The sequence below is a fragment of the Papilio machaon genome, chromosome 3 (assembly GCF_912999745.1).
Source record: "Papilio machaon chromosome 3, ilPapMach1.1, whole genome shotgun sequence".
NCBI classification, from domain to species: Eukaryota; Metazoa; Arthropoda; class Insecta; order Lepidoptera; family Papilionidae; genus Papilio; species Papilio machaon.
Window position 1 is genome coordinate 1,367,130 of NC_059988.1, and position 19,555 is coordinate 1,386,684.

Below are 19,555 nucleotides of genomic sequence, written 5' to 3' on the forward strand. Positions count from 1 at the left end.
AGAAAGTGGATATTTCCCCTTCCCATCCTTTTCTAATAAGAAAATATTGTGAAGTGAAAAACGACTAAAATAAGGCGATGTTTCGAGCTGTTAAAATGTTTAAAAAATACTATACAGTGTTTACATTCAAAAGTATACCTTATGTATAACTATTTAGGTTTATATTCAGGTAGACAGTGTTCATGTGGGTTAGGCGGAGTTTCATCAGTGAGATATGAACTGAGCAGCACTGGGGGGCAGATTGGTACACGGCGTGATGTTAGCCACGCAGCATCTCTTCCACTCAGCGGGTATCGCTTCACATCAGCAAAACATACGTTCACCTCCTCGTTTTTGTATGGAGGCCTATGGAAAAAATGTATTAAACTTTCATAACGTAATTTCCATCATATCTTACTAGTTTTTAACTAAAATTTTGATGGATGGTAATTTCAGAATAACTGAACAGATTTGGATAAAATTTTAATAGAGATTAAAATTATTTTTTTTAATTCAACACGAAAAAAGTCGCGGAAAACTGCTAGTTATAACAATATTATAGTGTGTAAGAGATGACATCTTACTAATATTATAAAAACGAATGTTTGAATGGATGGATGGATGGATGTTTGTTTGAAGGTATCTCCAGAACGGCTCAACGGATCTTAATGAAATTTGGCACAGATGTAGAACATAGTCTGGAAGAACACATAGACATATTAAGTTTTTTTTTTTTAATCCGTGCAGTCGAAGTCGTATACAATATACTTTTGTATATACTAACTGATCATCTGGTGCCAGTCCATCACCGGCCTGTATGAGTCGTGCCAGCAGTCGTCTTCTGGCATCAGTGACATGGAGCAATGCCACCATACCGGAGAAGGGTCCAGGTCCACCAGCAGCTCGACGTGACCTCCAGCGGTGAGCTGCAGCCGCTAACGAACGCTCTGCATCTGATACCGCGGGTAAGCAACTCGCTATCGGGTTACCCCACTCGAACTCCTCCTCCTACATACATTGATAAACACTATCTAGATAGAATCGAATAGAAATCTAGATTCACAATAAAAAAAAATCTTACTAATATTATAAACTAGCTTTTATCTGCGACTCCGTCCGCGCGGAATAAAAAATAGAAAACTGGGTAAAAATTATCCTATGTCCGTTTCCTTGTTCTAAGCTACCTTCCCATAAATTTTCAGCTAAATCAGTTCGACTGATCTTGAGTTATAAATAGTGTAACTAACGCGACGTTTGTTTGAAGGTATCTCCGGAACGTCTCAACAGATCTTGATGAAATTTGGCACAGATATAGAACATAGTCTGTAAGAACATATATGCTGCTAATGTTTTTTTTGTAATTCCACGCAGACAGAGTCACGGGCGACAGCTAGTAGTAAATAATTATTGTTAAACATCATATCTTTCTCCCAAACTTAGAACCAACAACAATCCAAAAACCAGTAGATAATTTGTCACTAACAGCGACCTCTAGATCAATTATAAGAAATCAACACTAAAAGAATATTTAAGATTCTACGAAAAACCCCAAAATGTTCGTCTTTTCACTTCGTTGATTACAAATGACAGATGTTAGAGTGATGTCTACTGGGTACCTGCAGAAATCTTCCTGCAGCGCGGCTGCGGGCTACGTATGCGGGATGCAACACCCAGCGTCCAGCCGCCACACAGCCCAGCATCTTCTCACTGCGACCTGGAGCTGCACACAGCAGGTGAGTCGCCCGAGCGTCCATCTCGCTACACTCACTCACCTCACCGCCCAAATACTGGATCATTGACGCTATCTCCTCGCGATTCTGGAACATGGTCAATAACCATTTGATTACCTCATTGAAGTGGTCTATAACTATTTTTTACGAGCAAGCGGCCACCAGAATTCGCTGAATAGAGAAAGGGATGCACAGATTATATTTCCTAATTCTCCCTGTCTATTTCTCCGCCAAATTCACTTCTCTTTCCCATCTCTTATAAAAAAAAGTGAGAAGGGAAAGAGATTTAGACCTCATTAGACTAAATGCGGAATAATTTCTACTTCAAGTCTATCTTCTACCAAGATGCAGCATTTCACCGATAGGTCTGACCATTTCGTGAAACAGATGTTATTACTGTGGTCTACTACTGTGTTATTTTTTTTTAATTATTTAACTAAGTGGACGAGGACAATTTGAACACCTAAGTGAAGTGCTATTATATAATATTTATTAAATACAATAGTACGATATAATATAACCCCCCCCCCCCAACACACACATGGGTCTGAGCATACATACATACACATCCTGTTTGCTTCTTTTTTTTCTTCTAATTAACTTTAAATTTAATTAATTCCTACATTTGTAATACTAATTATCTATTTTGTATGATACTGTTACGAACGTACAAAGTCACGTGAAACCCTTTACTCAACACTAGATGGCGTTAGAGGTACTGTTGTGGAATTATAAAACTGGAAGTACAGTCAAAACCGTTTATAGCGACATCGTTTAGAACAACATACCGGTTAAATTGACCAAAATCAAAGGTCCTGGCTGAATGTTATTACATATCTTTCCTATTAATACCTGTCACCGGTTGTTACAACTATCGGTTTTTACGACTCAATATGAGTAGTCCCTTCGATGTCGTTATAACAGATTTTGACTGTATCTCGAAAACCGCGGCGCGCGAGCGTGAGAAATGAGTCATCTTTCCGGAATCGTCCAAACCGGTCGATGACGTTCGCGCCATTTGGAAACGTTCCAGAAAGGAACTTTCTGGAATGGTCTGAGTCTCGACTCGGCCTATATAAATAGCCGCAGGGAGGCGAGCGAGTCAGTTCAGTTTGAGCTACCTTCGAGGCGACTTCGAAGCGACAACCAGCAATACAAGTGAAACCAAATACTTGGCTACGACCTTGGACATCGTCAGTGCTTAGTGTTTGGACCTAGTGCTTTGTGTTGGACCTAGTGTTAGTCAATAGTCTTCAAAAGAGTCAGAAGGCTTTTCTCTCCAAATCCTTCGAAACCTAGCACGTAACAATACAATAGGTGCAAGTCATTGGCTCCTAAAATACTAAACCTAGTTAAGGAGCCAATTCGATACTGATGCTGTAATTTAAGTATACATTAAAGAATCTTTATTTATTAATAAATATAGTTACTTACATCAACATTAGATGAGAGCATAAATCTCTTGATAATGGGTGTGTTCTGTGTGTGAGAGATGGGGGGCGTGGCTCCATCATCCCAACCCACAGTGTTGGGCTGAGACAGCGGCTCCAGCTCAGCCTCCGCCACACCTACAGCTGTTACAAATCATTTATTTTAATAATCCCATCTCTTTACCTACTTCTATATCTTTCTCATCGTATTTACTAAATAATTATAATTGCTGGTTATGACTCAAAAAAATATGGATGGATAGATGGATGGATGGTTGGATAGATGAATGGATGGATGGATGGATGTTTGTTTGAAGGTATCTCCGGATCGGCTGCATAGATCTTGATGAAATTTGGCACAGATGTAGAACATCGGACGGAGCCGCGGGCGACAGGTAGTTAAATATAATTACGTGGAGTGACAGTGACTGAGTCCCTGGAGCGCTTGGGTTTCTGCGAGCTGCGACTGTTTAGTGCAGCAGTCAAGCGCTGCAGCTGCGCGTCCACTGCGGCCGGCAGCGGCGTCCTGTTGCCTGATGCGCCTGCGCAGCTTGTGGCGCAGCTTGTGGCGCAGCTTGTGGTGCTGCTCTCACTCTTCACACTCTCCTCGTTCTCCGCAGCGCTTATACTGCTCGCTGTCTAAATCGATATTTATAACTTTACTAGCTGTCGCCCGCGACTCCGTCCGCGCGCAGTTAATAAGCTTATATGACACGTTCGTAGATTTACCATAGCAGCGCCATCTATTGATTACTTACTCAACCCAGTCGAAAGGTATCGACATCTGTTAGAATCATTTGGAGTTAACAGATAATTGTGACTGTCAAATAATAACAAACAAATAATTACCAAAAAATTAAAATTGCGACTATAATTTGAGATTTAAACTATCCTATCTCTCAAGTTGGATCGAACTGCACATGGTGTGCGAATTTTATTATAATCGGTTAAGTGGTTTAGGAGTCCATTGAGGACAAACATTGTGACACGAGATTTATATATATTAAGAATATATCTATAGGAAAGAATTAATTATCTGTGGAAATTTTGTATCAAAAATGTAAAAGGAACAAAGAATAAGACCCTACGTACACAAGGCAACGTTATCATCAGCTCACTATACGTCCATTGAGGGGCTCGGAGCCTACCCCAAGTTAGGGTGACTAGGACATAGTCAGCACTGGCCAAGTGCGGGTTGACTTCACACATATCATTGAATTTCTTCTCAGATATGTGCAGCATCACGATGTTTTCCTTCACCGTAAGAACATCGGATAAATAAATGTACATATGTAAATCGAAAAACACATTGGTACATGGCGGGATTCGAACCCAAGACCTGCAGATTGCAAATCAAGTGCTTAACCTTGCTGAATCGTCGACGCGAGTCGTCTATTCGATTAGTACAGGCATAGCCACTATATCTTGAAAGCCGCAACAAATCTTCTATCGACGATCTTAACAAACAAGTAGCAAGAAACTTTTTTCGTTAATTTTAAATATCGGTAAATTCGAAATATCGGCGACGCGATAAAAATCTCTATGATATTATAATTCGAAGTCTAAAATCGCCGAGTTTCTAAGAACGCCTAACTGCAACTAGTTATAAAGATATATTTTTTAGAAAAGTACTCTGATTTAATTTAATTGCATATTTTTTAATTTTTTTTTTTTAATGTATAAAATTATTATTATTATTTACCTGATCGTTAAACAACTTAGGCATCTTCGGTGGCGGTGTTTCAGGTTGATCCTAAAACAGATATACAACATGAATTAATACTTTCTTGAAGTCAATTACGAAGATTGACGTAAATGAGAAAAACAGCTTGTTCATTATTTCATCATCATCCTTTCATAATTTGTTTATTACTAATATTATAAATGCGAAAGTGTAGATGGATGGATGTATAAAGTATCTCCAGAACGTCTGAAAGCATCTCAGCTGAAATTTGACTTAAATGTAGAACACAGTCTGGAAGAACACAGAGGCTACTTAATATTTTTTTTTAATTTCGCGCGGACTAAGTCGAGGGCGACAGCTAGTAGTGTCCTAATATAAAAAGGTATTTAAAATGCGATATAATTTACCTGTAGCCTTAATTTCCTGGGAGCTGCGATATGTTCTGCAGGCGGAGTCTCCGTCTGAGAGTTGAACTGCGCCAGGAAACGATTACGAATCTCCGATAGTGGCTAAAAATAATATTAATCCTTACTAATAAATATAAATGCGAATGTTTAAATGGATGGATGGATGTTTGAAAGTATCTCCAGAACTGTTCAACAGATCTTGATGAGATTTGGTATAGATGTAAAACATAGTCTGGAAGAACACATAGGCTACTAATTCTGCGCGGACGGAGCCGCGGACAACAGCTAGTGTATACATAAAATGAACAATGTATTATATTGTACATTTTTTTTTGTATTTTTTATTGTAAATTTTTATTTTTTCTCATTTTCTCCATACAGTTCTCCATACATTGTAAAAAAAACAAAAATAAAACTCTACTTTTATATGACAGATGTCCAAAAAACCATCAGTCTTACTTCACTGCATCCATCCATTCATTAGTATGGATGGATGGATGGATCATTCTTAGATGTAGAACATAACCTTGACGAACACATACAGTATGTTCTTTAGCAGGTGGATGTGGTTTGGAAGGCAAGTCATTGACCACCTTCCACAGCCTCTTCCTGGAGTCAGGCGAGAGACGACCTGAGCCGGGGCGAAGCGCCGCACCGAACCCACTGTCCGGAGTCGCCGGGTTCTTCTCAACTACGTACAAATAAAAAATAATAATGCAAATATATTAGAACAAAACTTACTTAAAATACGCAACATTTGCATCAATATTACACAAACTTATTTCACTGTATTTTGAAAAATAAAAAAAAAATTAAATATAGATAGATAAATTAAAGAAGAAAAATAAATTCACATCGCCATTTCTTTGTTTACGATGTGTAATTATGTGTTTGTTTACACACAAACATAACAAAATCGGAAAGCTCTGGGTAGATGGCGCTAATGTCAAGAGTGAGCTGTCATCTGTCATTTTTTTATCATTCTAACGATTTAAAAAACATATTCCTTTTTTTCCTTTTTTTTTATTGAACTGTCTTAAAAAGATTACTTATTTTTAAATTTCGAATGACATGTAACGGAAGTCGTTGCCATGACTACAGTTCACGGAGTACTTTGTATATAAAATGGAGTATTTTTCGTATATGTTTGCTACAAAAGCAGCTTTTCTCTCCATTTGATAGAAAGCATAGTTTGTTTACATGCACGAGCATAAAGTACATGAATATGTTTGTCCGTGTGTATATACTAACAGGGGTCTGTGGGGGTGCGTATGGGGTCTGAGGGCATCTCTCCACATCTCACAGCGCGGAGTCTCCGCCGTGTGGTGGGGCTCAGCGCTGCCAGGTTGGGAGAAGACAACGCGTCGTCCAATGGTGGGGTGCGAACTACATCTTCACCTACAAATGCATTGAAAAATCATAAAACTACGAATGGGATAGTCAATTTTATTAAAAACTAGATGTCTAAGTCAATTCAGAATAAAAAAAGTAGGCTATAACATGGCCGTGTTCATCAGCTACTTTCCCATCTAAGTCCCGTTATAATCGGACCAACCGTTTCGGAGATTACCCGGAACAAACACTTGCTGAATGTGGTTCCGGAGGCCTAATTTTAGTCCTCTTTCCCTTTCCACCCTTTTCTTATAAGTAAAGGATGGGAAGGGGAGGTGGATTTGATGGAGGAGATGCATAGGAAGGTTAAATATTCTCTTTTTGTGCGTCCTTCGTTGATTGGGGATAGGCAACGCAACTGCAATTGCGAATGTCTATGGGTAGCGGTCGCTTCGGCATTTCAGCGAATTCATTTGGCCGCTTGCTCATTTGCCACCTTGTAATATAAAAAAATACGGACACTATTTTTTATATATATAGATATAGATAAAAGTTAAAAAGCGAAAATTATCATACTAATTACTATAAAATACATATTTTTACACCATAGTATACCTGTTTTGGCTTCGTCTCTCAGTTTCTGCAATCGTTTTGGCGTCTCTTGTGAGTCGCAGCCAAGGAGACCTTGTCTTGCCATCGCTATGTACCTGGAGGCTGGAGACATCACATCACCATCTAAGATAAAAAAAGTAGATAACCACATTATCTTTTTTATTATCCGAGTAACTAAAGAAGGTGATGTTTTCAGCCTAAACGGCTTTAATACCATTTAGTCTAGTTTTAGGCGTGTCCTCTCTGTTGTGCAGGGAGTTTCTGCGCGGCACATCACAGCCGGCAGGGGGCAGCATCTCGTTCTCCTTGTCTGTCCCCGCCCCTGCCGGCCCCGCCCCTGTCTCAGTCACTGTCACTTCTGCCTCCGTTTGATCCTTGATCGGAGAATGCTCTGGTGTTGGCGGAGCTAGGAGAAATAAAATTGCTTTTAGTTATGTAACAGAACATATCATATTAAAAGTTTTTATCTTTCATACTCGTGACGTCAAAATACACTACACGTCATATTTTTTAGAATTGTGCCCATTTGCAAATAACCATACAAATTGAATTAGCTAAAATAATGAGATTTAATGTATGGTTAAAAAGGTAGAATACCAAAGAAAGTATGGACAGATTGTATGAAAGATATGCGTAAGAAGGGGGTAAATTTAGATATGACGGCTGATAGAGATGTATGGAGTAGTACATACTGTGCCGACCCTACATAGGGATAAGGTTGATGATGATGATGACAAATTGAATAAGTTAAATTATTTTCAAATATCTTAGCATGAGCTGCGCATTGCGCAGTTCCCTCATCCCTTTACGCTTTGCTACACCATAGTGATCTAAGCAGCGACTAACTCTCAGTGAGAGAACAACTTAATATCTTATACCGAAATTATACAATGCTATAGAATAACTTAGAAATGACCCACATCATGTGATAACATCAAAAAAATGTTGTAAAAAATAAGTTAAAAAAGTATTTTTTAGAAAATTAGCTACACTGTGTAAAAATGTTTACTTAAGTCTGATTAATTATTACTATTTGGACTGCTCAGATGAAAATATAAATCAAAGTAAGTTAAGTATAAGATAATAAGTGTCTGTTGAATCTAGTGTAGTGTATTTTTTTTTGTGAATAAATAAATTAAAAATTTGTAGCGTATATACCTTAAGTTAGGGAAGTTCTTGGATGCGTAAGGCGGAGGACCGCGTACTGTGGAAGGCATTGGGAAAGGCCTATGCCCAGCAGTGGGTAGATAAAGGCTGATGATGATGATGATGATGATGATGATACCTTTAGTGTCTCCCACTAGATATGGTCGTTCACTGAGACGTGTACCGGCGCGTGCGCAGGCCAGCAGCCAGTGCGCGGTGACGGCGGGCAGCTGCCACTTCACCGCGCCCGCGTACTTGTCTCCCGCCGCACTCGGACATATCAGGTGAGTTGATGCGAGCGCATTCGCGGTTGTACGTCGACAGAAACGTAACTGCGTACTAAATGCACACATATTTAAAGAAAGATGGAAAGAAAATCATTTATTACCACACAGATACATATTTATGAAAATAATTTATAGAGAAATGTGGTAAAAAGCACCAATGTATGCAGAGACGACTTAAATAGTCCCTGCGTTGGACTTCTCTTTGGTCCTTACACTTATTGAAATACTTAAAGTTCATGATGTAAATTGTACACTCTATAAGATTTTTTTGATGTAAAACACCTATAGGCTCACTTGTAAACCGAATTGTTGGCGTGGCGACGCTTGCCGTGGCGACGGGTCGCCACGCTATACTGAGGTATACATATATTTTAATAATAGTATCTTTTATGCATATTATTTGTACACACACGATGTTTCACATCTGCCAGGCGTCCACTGAGGGCTCACAATTTTTTTGTGATTTACTATTCACTTTGTCTTGAAGATGCATTTACAGCTTTACTAGGCTTGAGATGGCCGGATACAGATGGTGCTTATCCTAAACCTCGCTTAAGAGTATACCCGAGAGCTCCCTCATCCCTCCATGGAGTGCTCGAAAACCCTCGAGAGAAGACCATGACCTTGTACCATCGTTGGTGTGACACTTACGTTGCTCCGAGCAGTTTTGCGAGCTCATCAAGGAAGGCTCGCTCTACACCACTGTAGGTGCTGATGCTGGCCACGACTCCCGCCAGCGGGGTACCTCGCCACGTCGCCCGCACCGGCCTGTGGTAGTACTGTAGTGGTAACAGCTCTTGTTGGCAGAGGCAGTCTTTCTGCAACAAACAATCAATTAAAACTCGAACTATTGCAGAAGAACGAAAAGTATCAATTAAATACAAAAAAAAAATGGTCAAAAATGACAAAGCTTTATGAATGTACTATCTGTTTCCCGTAACCCCGTCCGCGCGGATTTAAAAAAAACTTAATAGTTAATAGCCTATGTATGTATGTATTTATCCAGACTATATTCTACATCTGTGCCAAATTTCATCAATATCGTTTCAGCAGTTTCGAAGATACCTTCAAACAAACTTCCATCCGTCCATCCATGCATCCATCCATCCATCTAAACATCTATAATATAATTAAGAAATAAGATGTTATCTTTGTATATACTACTGACCACCCAAAATACGGTGACCGGCTCAGCGGTAGTGGTAACAAGATCGTCGGGGTCAAAGTCGAGTGGCACGAGGACGTAGGCGCCGCCCGCCCCCGCCGCGCACAGCACTCCCCCCGCCGCCGACACCTCCGCGCCCACCTCACACACCGCCTCCTCCTCCAGACCCTGCACCTCCAGCTTCACTCCTGGACATGTGCAGCGAGGATGTCAACACCTAATATACGTCTTCACAAGAGAAGGGTGGGAGGGACAACTGACCCTCCCCCTAGGGATTTAAAAAATACGACAAAATGCGACGCCCATGTATCCATCTACCTAAGCTGGTTCAGTACAAGTCAGTTACTTGCGGCAAAGGCAAAAATGTTGTTACTTTTTTTGTATTAAAAACTACCTCTTGGTTTAGTTAACATGCACTAAACACAAATACACATTTATAGGTTTAAACGTGTTATTTTGCTGAAGAAAAATGGTCTATGCGGACTATTTTCCTATATGGTTGAAACTTTGAGAGCCTCTCCTGTAAAATTATCAATTTGCACATTGTCCCTTATACGTAGAAACCATCGACAAACAGGTTGGATAATTTTTCCTATCTGTAATCTGTTTTTTGTACCAAATTTTATCCAGTTTAGCTTAACTGGAGTTACCTGGTAACATACATCTATCTATCCAAACATCAAAGACTAATATGTGTGAAATATAACCTCTGAATATCTGTTCTATCTCTTCAGTAGGATCTTCCGGCAGATCTTCGGTGATATCAGGTATTCCGGGCTGCAAAGTTGCATTGGACACCCTTTCTGGCGTCTTCTCTCTCACTGCTTCAGGTACATTTTCTAAATAATATATATCTTTTAATACATTTGTACCTACACAGAATAACAGTGACAAGACATCTTGAAAGCAAACTCTTTGACAGTAAGTTTTTTAAATGTTTGATATAATATAAATAAAGTATGTGCCATTTCCGCTGGCCGCAACTGCTACAAAATTAACTGATAAGCATTGCTAATCTGCTAGTGGAAAAAGTGGCTAACTCTCAAATTTGCAGCAATTCAATGGTCAATAAAAGTTACTTTATCAGTAACTAGTTGTCACCCGCGACTTTGTCCGCGCGTAATTAAAAAAAACACTAATAAGTAGCCTATGTGTTCTTCCAGATTATGTTCTATATCTGTGCTAAATTTTATCAAGATCTGTTGAGCCGTTCTGGAGATACCTTCAAACAAACATCCATCCATCCATCCGAATATTCTCATTTATAATATTAAGATATTGCTGAATAAGTATCACAGTAAAAGTGACTCACGGCTCAAGTAATGATTGACGATGTCATCTTGTTGGTCCGGGTGTTCCGGGTGCTCCGGGGGCTGCGACATCGCGGTGAGGCAGGGCTCCGGTGTGGGCGGGCGCAGACGCAGCAGCTGCAAGTTGCGCTTGCTCATTGGCGACGCGGCCTCCGCTGGCGGCTTACGCGCACTCGACTTCACCGGCGTTGATGGATCAGATTCCATTAAAAACTGCATAAATACACAATAGTATACAAAAACTGCAATTACTAAAGCAGTTAGAAACATGTAATGATATTTTTTATATTACAGGTGGCAAACGAGCGAGCGGTCACATTCGCCAAAGTAGCGAAGTGACCGCCGCCTACCTCTTAGCGACGGAAGAGGGGGAAGAAAATATTTCCCCTCCCTATACATTCCCTTCACTGCCAAATTAATTTCCCCTTCGTTGTTATTGCTGGCGTCTACCACTGTTTGAACTTTTGGATTTATTTAATTTATTAATCTATGTAAAAATTAACCTGTAATTTTTTTTTCTTCTTCTTTTATGAAGTGTGTGAACTGACATATGCCTCTTTTCTAAATTATATAAAAAGGATAATATATTAGGTCCTTACATATGAAATTGGCGTTTTTCGTACTGGCCACTTTAATCACGAATTTCTCCTCTTTGGTAAGGAATTCCAAATTCAAATTTGTACAGCTATAGACTCATGTATTTGTGGTTCGATGACCGTCATTCATTTGTTTTTTTTCTTCTGTTTTTTTCTGTTTGCGTCACTCATTTTACAAAATGGAAAACTTAAAATATCGCATTATTTACGAGTACGAGTTCCGCCGTGGCACTAGTGCTGCGGAAACGACTCGAAGGGTGAATGATGTGTATGGCGGTCGTGTTGCAAAAGAAAACACAGTTCGTTTTTGGTTCAAACGTTTTCGTTCTGGAAATTTCGATCTGGAGAACAAGCCCCGTGGACGGCCTGAGACTCAAGTTGATAATGAAGAGTTGAAGGCTATTGTGGAAGCGGATCCATCGCAAACCACGTCCGAGTTAGCTGCAGGCTGCGATGTTAGTGATAAAACTGTTTTAATTCACTTGAACCAAATTGGGAAGATTAAAAAGCTTGAAAGGTGGGTACCTCACGAATTGACTGAAGCAAACCGGCAAACGCGCGTCGACTGTTGCGTTACATTACTAAACCGGCACAATAATGAAGGTATTTTAAACCGAGTCATTACCTGTGATGAAAAATGGGTTCTTTACGATAATCGGAAGCGCTCAGCGCAATGGTTGGATCCTGACTAGCCAGCCAAATCCTGCCGCAAGCGAAAATTAACCCCAAAAAAGTTAATTGTAAGCGTTTGGTGGACTAGTGCCGGTATTGATCATTACACTTTTCTCAAATCTGACCAGACTATTACGGCTGATGTCTATTGTCAGCAATTGCAAACCATGATGGAAAAGCTAGCGGCTAAACAACCTAGGCTGGTCAATCGCTCCACGCCACTGCTGCTTCACGACAACGCTAGACCACACACTGCGCAACAGACGGCTACTAAATTAGAAGAGCTTCAATTGGAAAGTCTAAGACATCCTCCGTACTCCCCGGACCTTGCTCCAACAGATTACCATTTTTTTCGAAATTTGGATAACTTCTTGCAAGGGAAAAAATTCAACTCCGATGGGGCAGTCCAAATCGCCTTCAAAGATTTTTTTGATTCCCGTCCGACTGGTTTTTTTAGTAAAGGGATCAATGAACTACCTATGAGATGGCAAAAGTGCATAGAAAATAATGGTTCATACTTTGATTAATTAAATATATTATATTAAAAAATATTCTACTTTTTGTTCCTCCCATACAAAACGCCAATTTCATATGTAAGGACCTAATATTTAAATAATTTAAAATCTTTAAATGTTATTTTACTTGTCACTGTCTTAAGTTATATACAAACCTCAGTCTCCGGCAGCGCTCTCCCGGCTTCAGCACTGCGCAGTAACCAGAGCGCACTGAGCACCGGTACAGCGGGCAGCGCACGCGCAGCCGCCGCAGCCGCAGCGCGCGTGCCCGCAGCCGCGTGCGTGACGCGCTCGCCCGCACAGTCGTACCGCACGCCGCCGCAACGCGACACGCATGCGGCGGCGCGCTCCCGACACAACCCCTCCAGACCACTTACCCAGATCTGATACAATATTCACTTTTACATTCGAACCAAAGGGAAAGATAAATAATAAGTCGTTAGGAAAATCATTTCATGTTTTCTTGATTTAGGATTCGTCTATTTTCGACAAAGATGTCGCTTAGAGCTGATAAAGGCATTATTAAACATAGAAATTAGAAATAAAAACGAAATGATTTTCCCAACAACTCAATATCTCGATAATTTCATAAAATATAAAAATACAGTTAATAAATAATTTAAAACAATTAGAAAAATAATAAAAATGTGCTATTTTTTTTATAAAGAAAATTCGCCGAAACAGTGAATCGACCGTTGCCCATAGACAACCGCAATTGCAGATATATTCCCCGCCTAGACGCACAGAAAGAGAATTTTTCTCCTTCCTATCCGTCCCCTCCTCCATCAAATCTACTGCCCCTTCCCACCCTCTTTTTATAAGAGTGGGAAGGGAAAAAGGACAAATAAAGCATCTGGCACTATTACCCTATATTACCCTATATGAACTTAATTAAGCGTAAAACTGTTACGTGGTTATATTTTCTCTAATCTCTTCCCTTGTTGGTTACTGAAAAAAATCTTAATTAAAGTTTAGACTTCAATCTAGTCATTCATCCATCAATCCTAAAATCCTACATGTCAAACATTAAAAAGATTTTTTTTCTTCAAACTTACACAAAAACCATCAAAAATAGGTCCAGCCTTTTTTAAACAACTCATGTCGAATTTCTCAAATTCTGAAATAATCTCCCTGTCGACATCACTCAATCTTTTACTTTCTTGAGACAACTGAAAAGAAATATTAATTAATAATTGTATGAAGAAGCATAAAAGTATTTAAAAAAAAACTTAAATAAAATACCTTTCCTCTGCCCGATAATGTTGTCAAATCAACAGATCTAGTTTCATCAACAAAGTTACTGGGCGGTCTAGAATTTGTTATCCTGGAGAAATTAAGACCTGAAATACAAATGTTATTAATTCAAACAAAACTTACTTAGTAGACTATGTGTTCCGGAGATACCTTCAAACAAACAAACATCCATCCATCCATCTAAACATTCGCATTTATAATATTAATAAAACTAGCTGTCGGACGAGACTCCGTCCGTGCGGAATAAATGGAGATACTTTAAAACAAACATCTATCCATCCATCCATTAGTAAGATTACAATAGTTAATTTTTAAGAAGTCTTAGTTTCCCGAAAGGAAATTAAATTGAGTAAAACATGTTTTCCCATTCAATTAACATGAATAAGTATTAACTCACTCATATCAGGCAAACGGTGCTCAGCTAAAGGTGATGAGGTAGAGGCTCCGAGCACTTTGTACTTGGCCATGGGCAAGGCTACCCCCCGTGCCGCTGAGTCCTTCACCCAAGCGGGCACCACACAAGCTTTGCCATACTCCAGCGCAGCTTTGTACTTCTCACTACCCACACTGTCTCTGTTACATATAAAATATATATTGAAAATATGTCTTAAATGTAAATAAAATAAATACTACAAAGAAAAAGTAGCTAAAAATACCTAAAATACTAAAAAAAATTAATCACCAATAAAGTTACAATAATTATTTGATGACAAAAACTTTAAAATTATGTAGTTTATTGACATTAAGAAAATTGCAAGCTGTTATGTTCCCCTACTATAAAAAAATATATAAAAACCAATCAAATAAAACTCACTTGGTGAGTACCACGACATCGGTGGTCTCACTTTGAAAAGCACCAGAGAAAATCCCTCCATTATCATTGACCAGTGTCGTAATCAAATGCTTTTCTTTCCTACTAAGACCAGATGTTGTCACATTAAGATTGTAGAAAGGTGGCAAGCGATGCTCATTAAAATCCGTTGAGGCTCCATTAACATTGTATTTAAGTGAAGCTGACCATACCGCTTCTATCCAGCTTTCCTTCATTATTGGTATACCTTTCTTTACTGATTGCTGTTAAAAAAAAAAATTTAAATTTCTAGTTCAACGAGCTTATCTGAGCTGGTAAAAGATGCTTCTACCTCGGTAAGTCCTGTCAGAGTATAAAAGAAAAAATCATGACAACTACAGTAGTACAATGATCTAGAGCAGGGATTCCCAAAGGTGTCAATATCGAACTTAATGCATTGCTAATTCTCACTGTGTCTTCTATGGACTTAAGTCAGAATTAATAATAATAATAATTGATCTTAAAATTAGGTAATTTGGGGGTCTGAGGTAACAGTTTATTTTGGAAAAGGGGTCACTTATCGAAAATAGTTTGGGAATCCCTGATCTAGAGACTTTTGACATTCACTGAGGGGCGCTAGTGACCTTTCATAATTTATAGACTGACAATGTTTTCTGACCTGGTCATAAGTCAAACTAAATCGTTTAAATATAGTTTGACTTTTAATTTAACAGATCAGATAACTTTTTTTAGTCTAAAATAAATTTCAAGCCAGTATTCTTAAGGTACAATTTAGTTAGAAAAATAGTTTAGTTGAGTAGAGATTACAGATTTTAATTTATCTTAATCCTATCCCACTATTCTATCTAAACCTATATATTCTAATAGTATTAATTATAAAATACTCACAATATACTTGTCCGAAATAACATTATCTGCCACAAGATGTGTTGTATTTTCAGTCAATTCTGGCTTATAAATGCCACCCATCCAGTGAACTTTTTGTTGTATATTTTCCTGAAATTACCAACAACTATAATAATAAATGAGTTACTAATATAAATTACTAGCTTTTACCCGCGACTCCGTCCATGCGGAATAAAAAAAATGCACACAAGATAAAAAAGTTCCTATGTCCGTCTCCCAGTTCTAAGCTACATCCCCATCAATTTTCAGCTAAATCAGTTCGACCGATCTTGAGTTATAAATAGTGTAACTAACACGACTTTCTTTTATATATATAGATTTTAAAAAACAAACATTTTACCTTTTTTGTCTTAGTAAGTCCACTAGCGGTTACAATGAGACCTCTCATAGCAATTGTGAAGACAGGCCCCGGACCTTGTGGTATTGGTGTCCCTTCTATTAATGAGCATGACAAGCACCGTGGTCCCACTAATCTTAAAAACATAAAAAGAAATATGAACAAATGTGCATCCCCATTGCGGGACTTGGAACCTAACCCAGTTAGGCATGATGCAATGTACTAGATCAGAGGTATCAAACTAAATTTTGCAGAGGGCCATATGATTAATTTTGAATTCGTAGGTGGGCCAGTTTGAATAAAAAAATTATTTGAATTATTTTAACATTTTATTTATTAAATTAGAATTAGAGAATGAAGTCTAAAAGCTCTAAAAAAATCTTTCTGTGACACATTGCAATTGTGGGCCATATCTTTGACATGACTGTACTAGGTCATAATTTTAATTCTCTTTTCTTTCTTCCCCTTTCATAATTAGAAAACAAAATTTGATGGGTGAGAGGATTGTTAGAAAATATAAATAGATTTTTTTGTTCTGTTAATTCACTCATCACAGATGCATATGTAAAATCATTACCAAATATCAGGAAAAATTTTCTGTCTACATCATTTGAAAAAATCACAAAACAATTATAATGATTTTGCCCTTTGATTTACTTACAGACATTTTGTTGCCTTAAGCTTCTGAAATATTTCTCCGTCAAATTGAGATAAAACAAAAACATCTTTCTTAGTTAAATTATTAAATTCAGTAAAATTCTTTTCATGTACCCATCTCGCTTGTAAGCCTCCGCCAATGTGTGGTTCACATGCCTGTAATTAAACATTTAAAAATTAGAAAAATATTGATAAGATATAAAAATTTGGCTTTGATCACAGGTCACACATTAACCTGAGACATTCTAGACATTAGTCTATACTCTCTGCTCTTGCTCGTCTCATACTCTTGCTCAAAGAAAATATGAGAGGGTAGCTGCAATTTTTTATCGTTATAGTTGTGAAGACCCTAAATGTATCTTGCAGATTGTAGTAAAATGGCATTATAGATTAGAATAATTAAATAGCTAGTAGTAACAGGAACAATCTGAATTTTAATATGGCAATAGATAAAGTTACGATTTCGAGTAGGTACTTAAATATTATAAATAAAAATTATATACTCTCATAATATGTCTTGCAAGTTCATATGCAGGGTAAAACTAATACGTGCTACACTTACTGTGAAAGCAAGTTTCATTTCTTCGCAGCAGTCATCCTCAGAAACACATTCTTTTGGTATTACAAATCTTACGTTTATTTCTTCGCTCATTTTCTTCTTGATAAAATACTTTTTTATAATTGTAATCTAACTCGCGCGCTAAGACCAATTCATGATTTTGTTTACATCTGTCCTCTGTCAGTGTCAGTTTATTTTTAAGCATAGAGGCAAAGAGTGTCTATTCCTAATTTTGAAACAGAATACGAAGTGGAACAATGTTACCTTTTATCTGTGATTAAATTCCTAGTTTAAAAAAGGATCTGTGGCCATTTACCGTCTGTGGCTGACTTGTCAGTCTGACAGCTGACAGGCGATCGATTTTTTCTAAAATGTCGATGTCGTAAATAAGGTTAAGGTGCTTATTATAATTTTATTATTTATTTAAATAATTAAGCAATTCGTAAATAAAATTACAGCGATGTTTTAATAATTACTGTGACATACGCTTAACAAAATGTTATACGATGATTTTAAACCTATTGTGGACTTACTCCTTAATAACTGGACAGCATTGCAATTAGCTGTTGAACATGGAATGGGTGCACCAGGAGGAATAAAGGTAAAAGTGTTGAAAAGCTCTCAATAAGTGATTTTTAACATTATAGCGAAGTTACGATTCAAGTCGGCAAAATAGCGTATAATCCGAGTTGTTTTTCATGATAAAACTTACCGCGTGCGATAGTTATAACATGTAAACTATGTTTCAGACTGCTCAGCTGATGTCGGTATACATAGCAAGATATTGTGTAGAAAACATTGTTGACAGGGAGGATCTCACAGAATTATTGGAGGATTTGATGGATGAAGAGTTTGATACTGCATGTCATGACAACTCAACTAAAGGTAAACAGGATGTGGTTTGGCTAATCTTTTATTATAATTATTACATAATTGGTAAAAAGTAATGGATTACATTAAATACCTACTCAAATATTAAAGCTTACTTTATTGTTTATACATAGGCAAATTATATGACTATATTTGATTTCAGAAATAGCAACACTACTCCTATTATACCTTGAACTACTAAAAGAAGGCAGACATGATGAGCTCCGGGCTAGAATAGAAGCATTGCCTAAATGTCAGATCTGGCTAAGTGTACCCATGCATTCTTCTGTGCCACCACAAGTAAGATGTGATCCTCTATCCTTCCTACACCCCAGTATATACTCTCACTGTATTAAATACATATAATTTAAATATAATTTCATACTAATGTAGGTTTTATTTTGGTTTCAATAATGCACAAAAAATTACAAATATGAATGCTTAGATGTTTAAAATTGGAAGAGGCAAGAGTATTGTGTGACTGTGATAAATGGAAGGGCATATTCTGCTTGTCCCTATGGGTTATGTTTGTGAGTTCTTGTCATAGATTTTATTATTTCAGTGTCATGGAAATCCAGATGATGATAGTACCAGTAGTAGTGAAGATGACAATCATGATGACTGCAATGATCAAACTCAAAACATGAATGGTGGAGAAGCATCATCATCAAGACAGAATAATGACACTGTTGAGCCCATGGACGAAGATCAGGATCCGGGATGGATGGTAGTGAGAAGTAGAAGGAAAAAATGAAATTGAAGTTTTAATATTTAATTTATATCAAAATGTAATGTGCATTGATTTAAATGGTTTAAACTTACAAAAAGAAAAAACAATCATCACTTGTACAAGTTATCCTTAGTCACTGTTAAAGTACATCTTTATTATGGTTAGGAAAGTTTGTTTGTATATCTGTTGTTGAATGAACAAAAAACCCTAAAACATAAATGAAAATATGAATGTCTGTTATTTAAAAACAGATATATTGTTATTATTTTTCAGCAAGACATGCCAATCCCTAATCATTAAATACATTTAAAAATTTCCAGAAGAAAACTTTTGAATGTACAACAAAAGGATTAATTTTTAAGTACTCCATAAGAAAATATTAGCAGATAGTCTGCATTAGTTTGTTCAATTAGAAAATTTTACTTTATAAATGTATTATAGAAAAATAATACAAATATGTAGTATATCACCTTAACTTAATATTAGTTAATTTAATTTTTTTATTAGCTCATATGTACCGACAACTTCCAATTTCAATCCAAAAAGCAAAACATGAATATGAAATG

The 19,555-nt window shown here is 37.6% G+C and overlaps 2 protein-coding genes across 2 annotated transcripts; one reads left to right on the forward strand and one right to left on the reverse strand.

Moving 5' to 3' along the window:
• LOC106711017 (DNA topoisomerase 2-binding protein 1) lies at positions 1–17,566 on the reverse strand. The gene is made up of 25 exons (XM_045686021.1): positions 17,393–17,566; positions 16,835–16,986; positions 16,177–16,309; positions 15,819–15,926; positions 14,934–15,193; positions 14,517–14,692; positions 14,108–14,205; positions 13,921–14,034; positions 13,021–13,248; positions 11,085–11,295; positions 10,480–10,611; positions 9,776–9,960; positions 9,259–9,425; positions 8,460–8,659; positions 7,389–7,580; positions 7,178–7,297; positions 6,482–6,628; positions 5,773–5,921; positions 5,231–5,332; positions 4,842–4,892; positions 3,553–3,778; positions 3,144–3,283; positions 1,596–1,796; positions 764–987; positions 1–345 (listed from the first exon to the last, which is right to left on the reverse strand). Exons 1-25 carry the CDS (start codon positions 17,480–17,482, stop codon positions 150–152), a joined length of 4,002 nt encoding a protein of 1,333 aa, XP_045541977.1. The 5' UTR covers positions 17,483–17,566; the 3' UTR covers positions 1–149.
• A 269-nt stretch (positions 17,567–17,835) lies between these two features.
• On the forward strand, positions 17,836–19,351 carry LOC106711025. Its single transcript, XM_014503237.2, has 4 exons — positions 17,836–17,990; positions 18,139–18,274; positions 18,423–18,559; positions 18,822–19,351. Exons 1-4 carry the CDS (start codon positions 17,886–17,888, stop codon positions 19,011–19,013), a joined length of 570 nt encoding a protein of 189 aa, XP_014358723.2. The 5' UTR covers positions 17,836–17,885; the 3' UTR covers positions 19,014–19,351.
• Positions 19,352–19,555: the final 204 nt, after the last annotated feature.

Bases quoted from the DNA above. Each gene is read 5' to 3' on its own strand.
- LOC106711025 (XM_014503237.2), top strand. From the start codon at position 17,886: ATGTTATACGATGATTTTAAACCTATTGTGGACTTACTCCTTAATAAC. The intron at 17,991-18,138 runs GTAAAAGTGTTG...ACTATGTTTCAG, and splicing joins GTGCACCAGGAGGAATAAAG to ACTGCTCAGCTGATGTCGGT. The intron at 18,560-18,821 runs GTAAGATGTGAT...TTATTATTTCAG, and splicing joins ATTCTTCTGTGCCACCACAA to TGTCATGGAAATCCAGATGA.
- LOC106711017 (XM_045686021.1), bottom strand. From the start codon at position 17,482: ATGAGCGAAGAAATAAACGTAAGATTTGTAATACCAAAAGAATGTGTT. The intron at 14,693-14,933 runs GTGAGTTTTATT...TATATGTAACAG, and splicing joins GATGTCGTGGTACTCACCAA to AGACAGTGTGGGTAGTGAGA. The intron at 14,206-14,516 runs GTGAGTTAATAC...TTTGTATTTCAG, and splicing joins GCACCGTTTGCCTGATATGA to GTCTTAATTTCTCCAGGATA.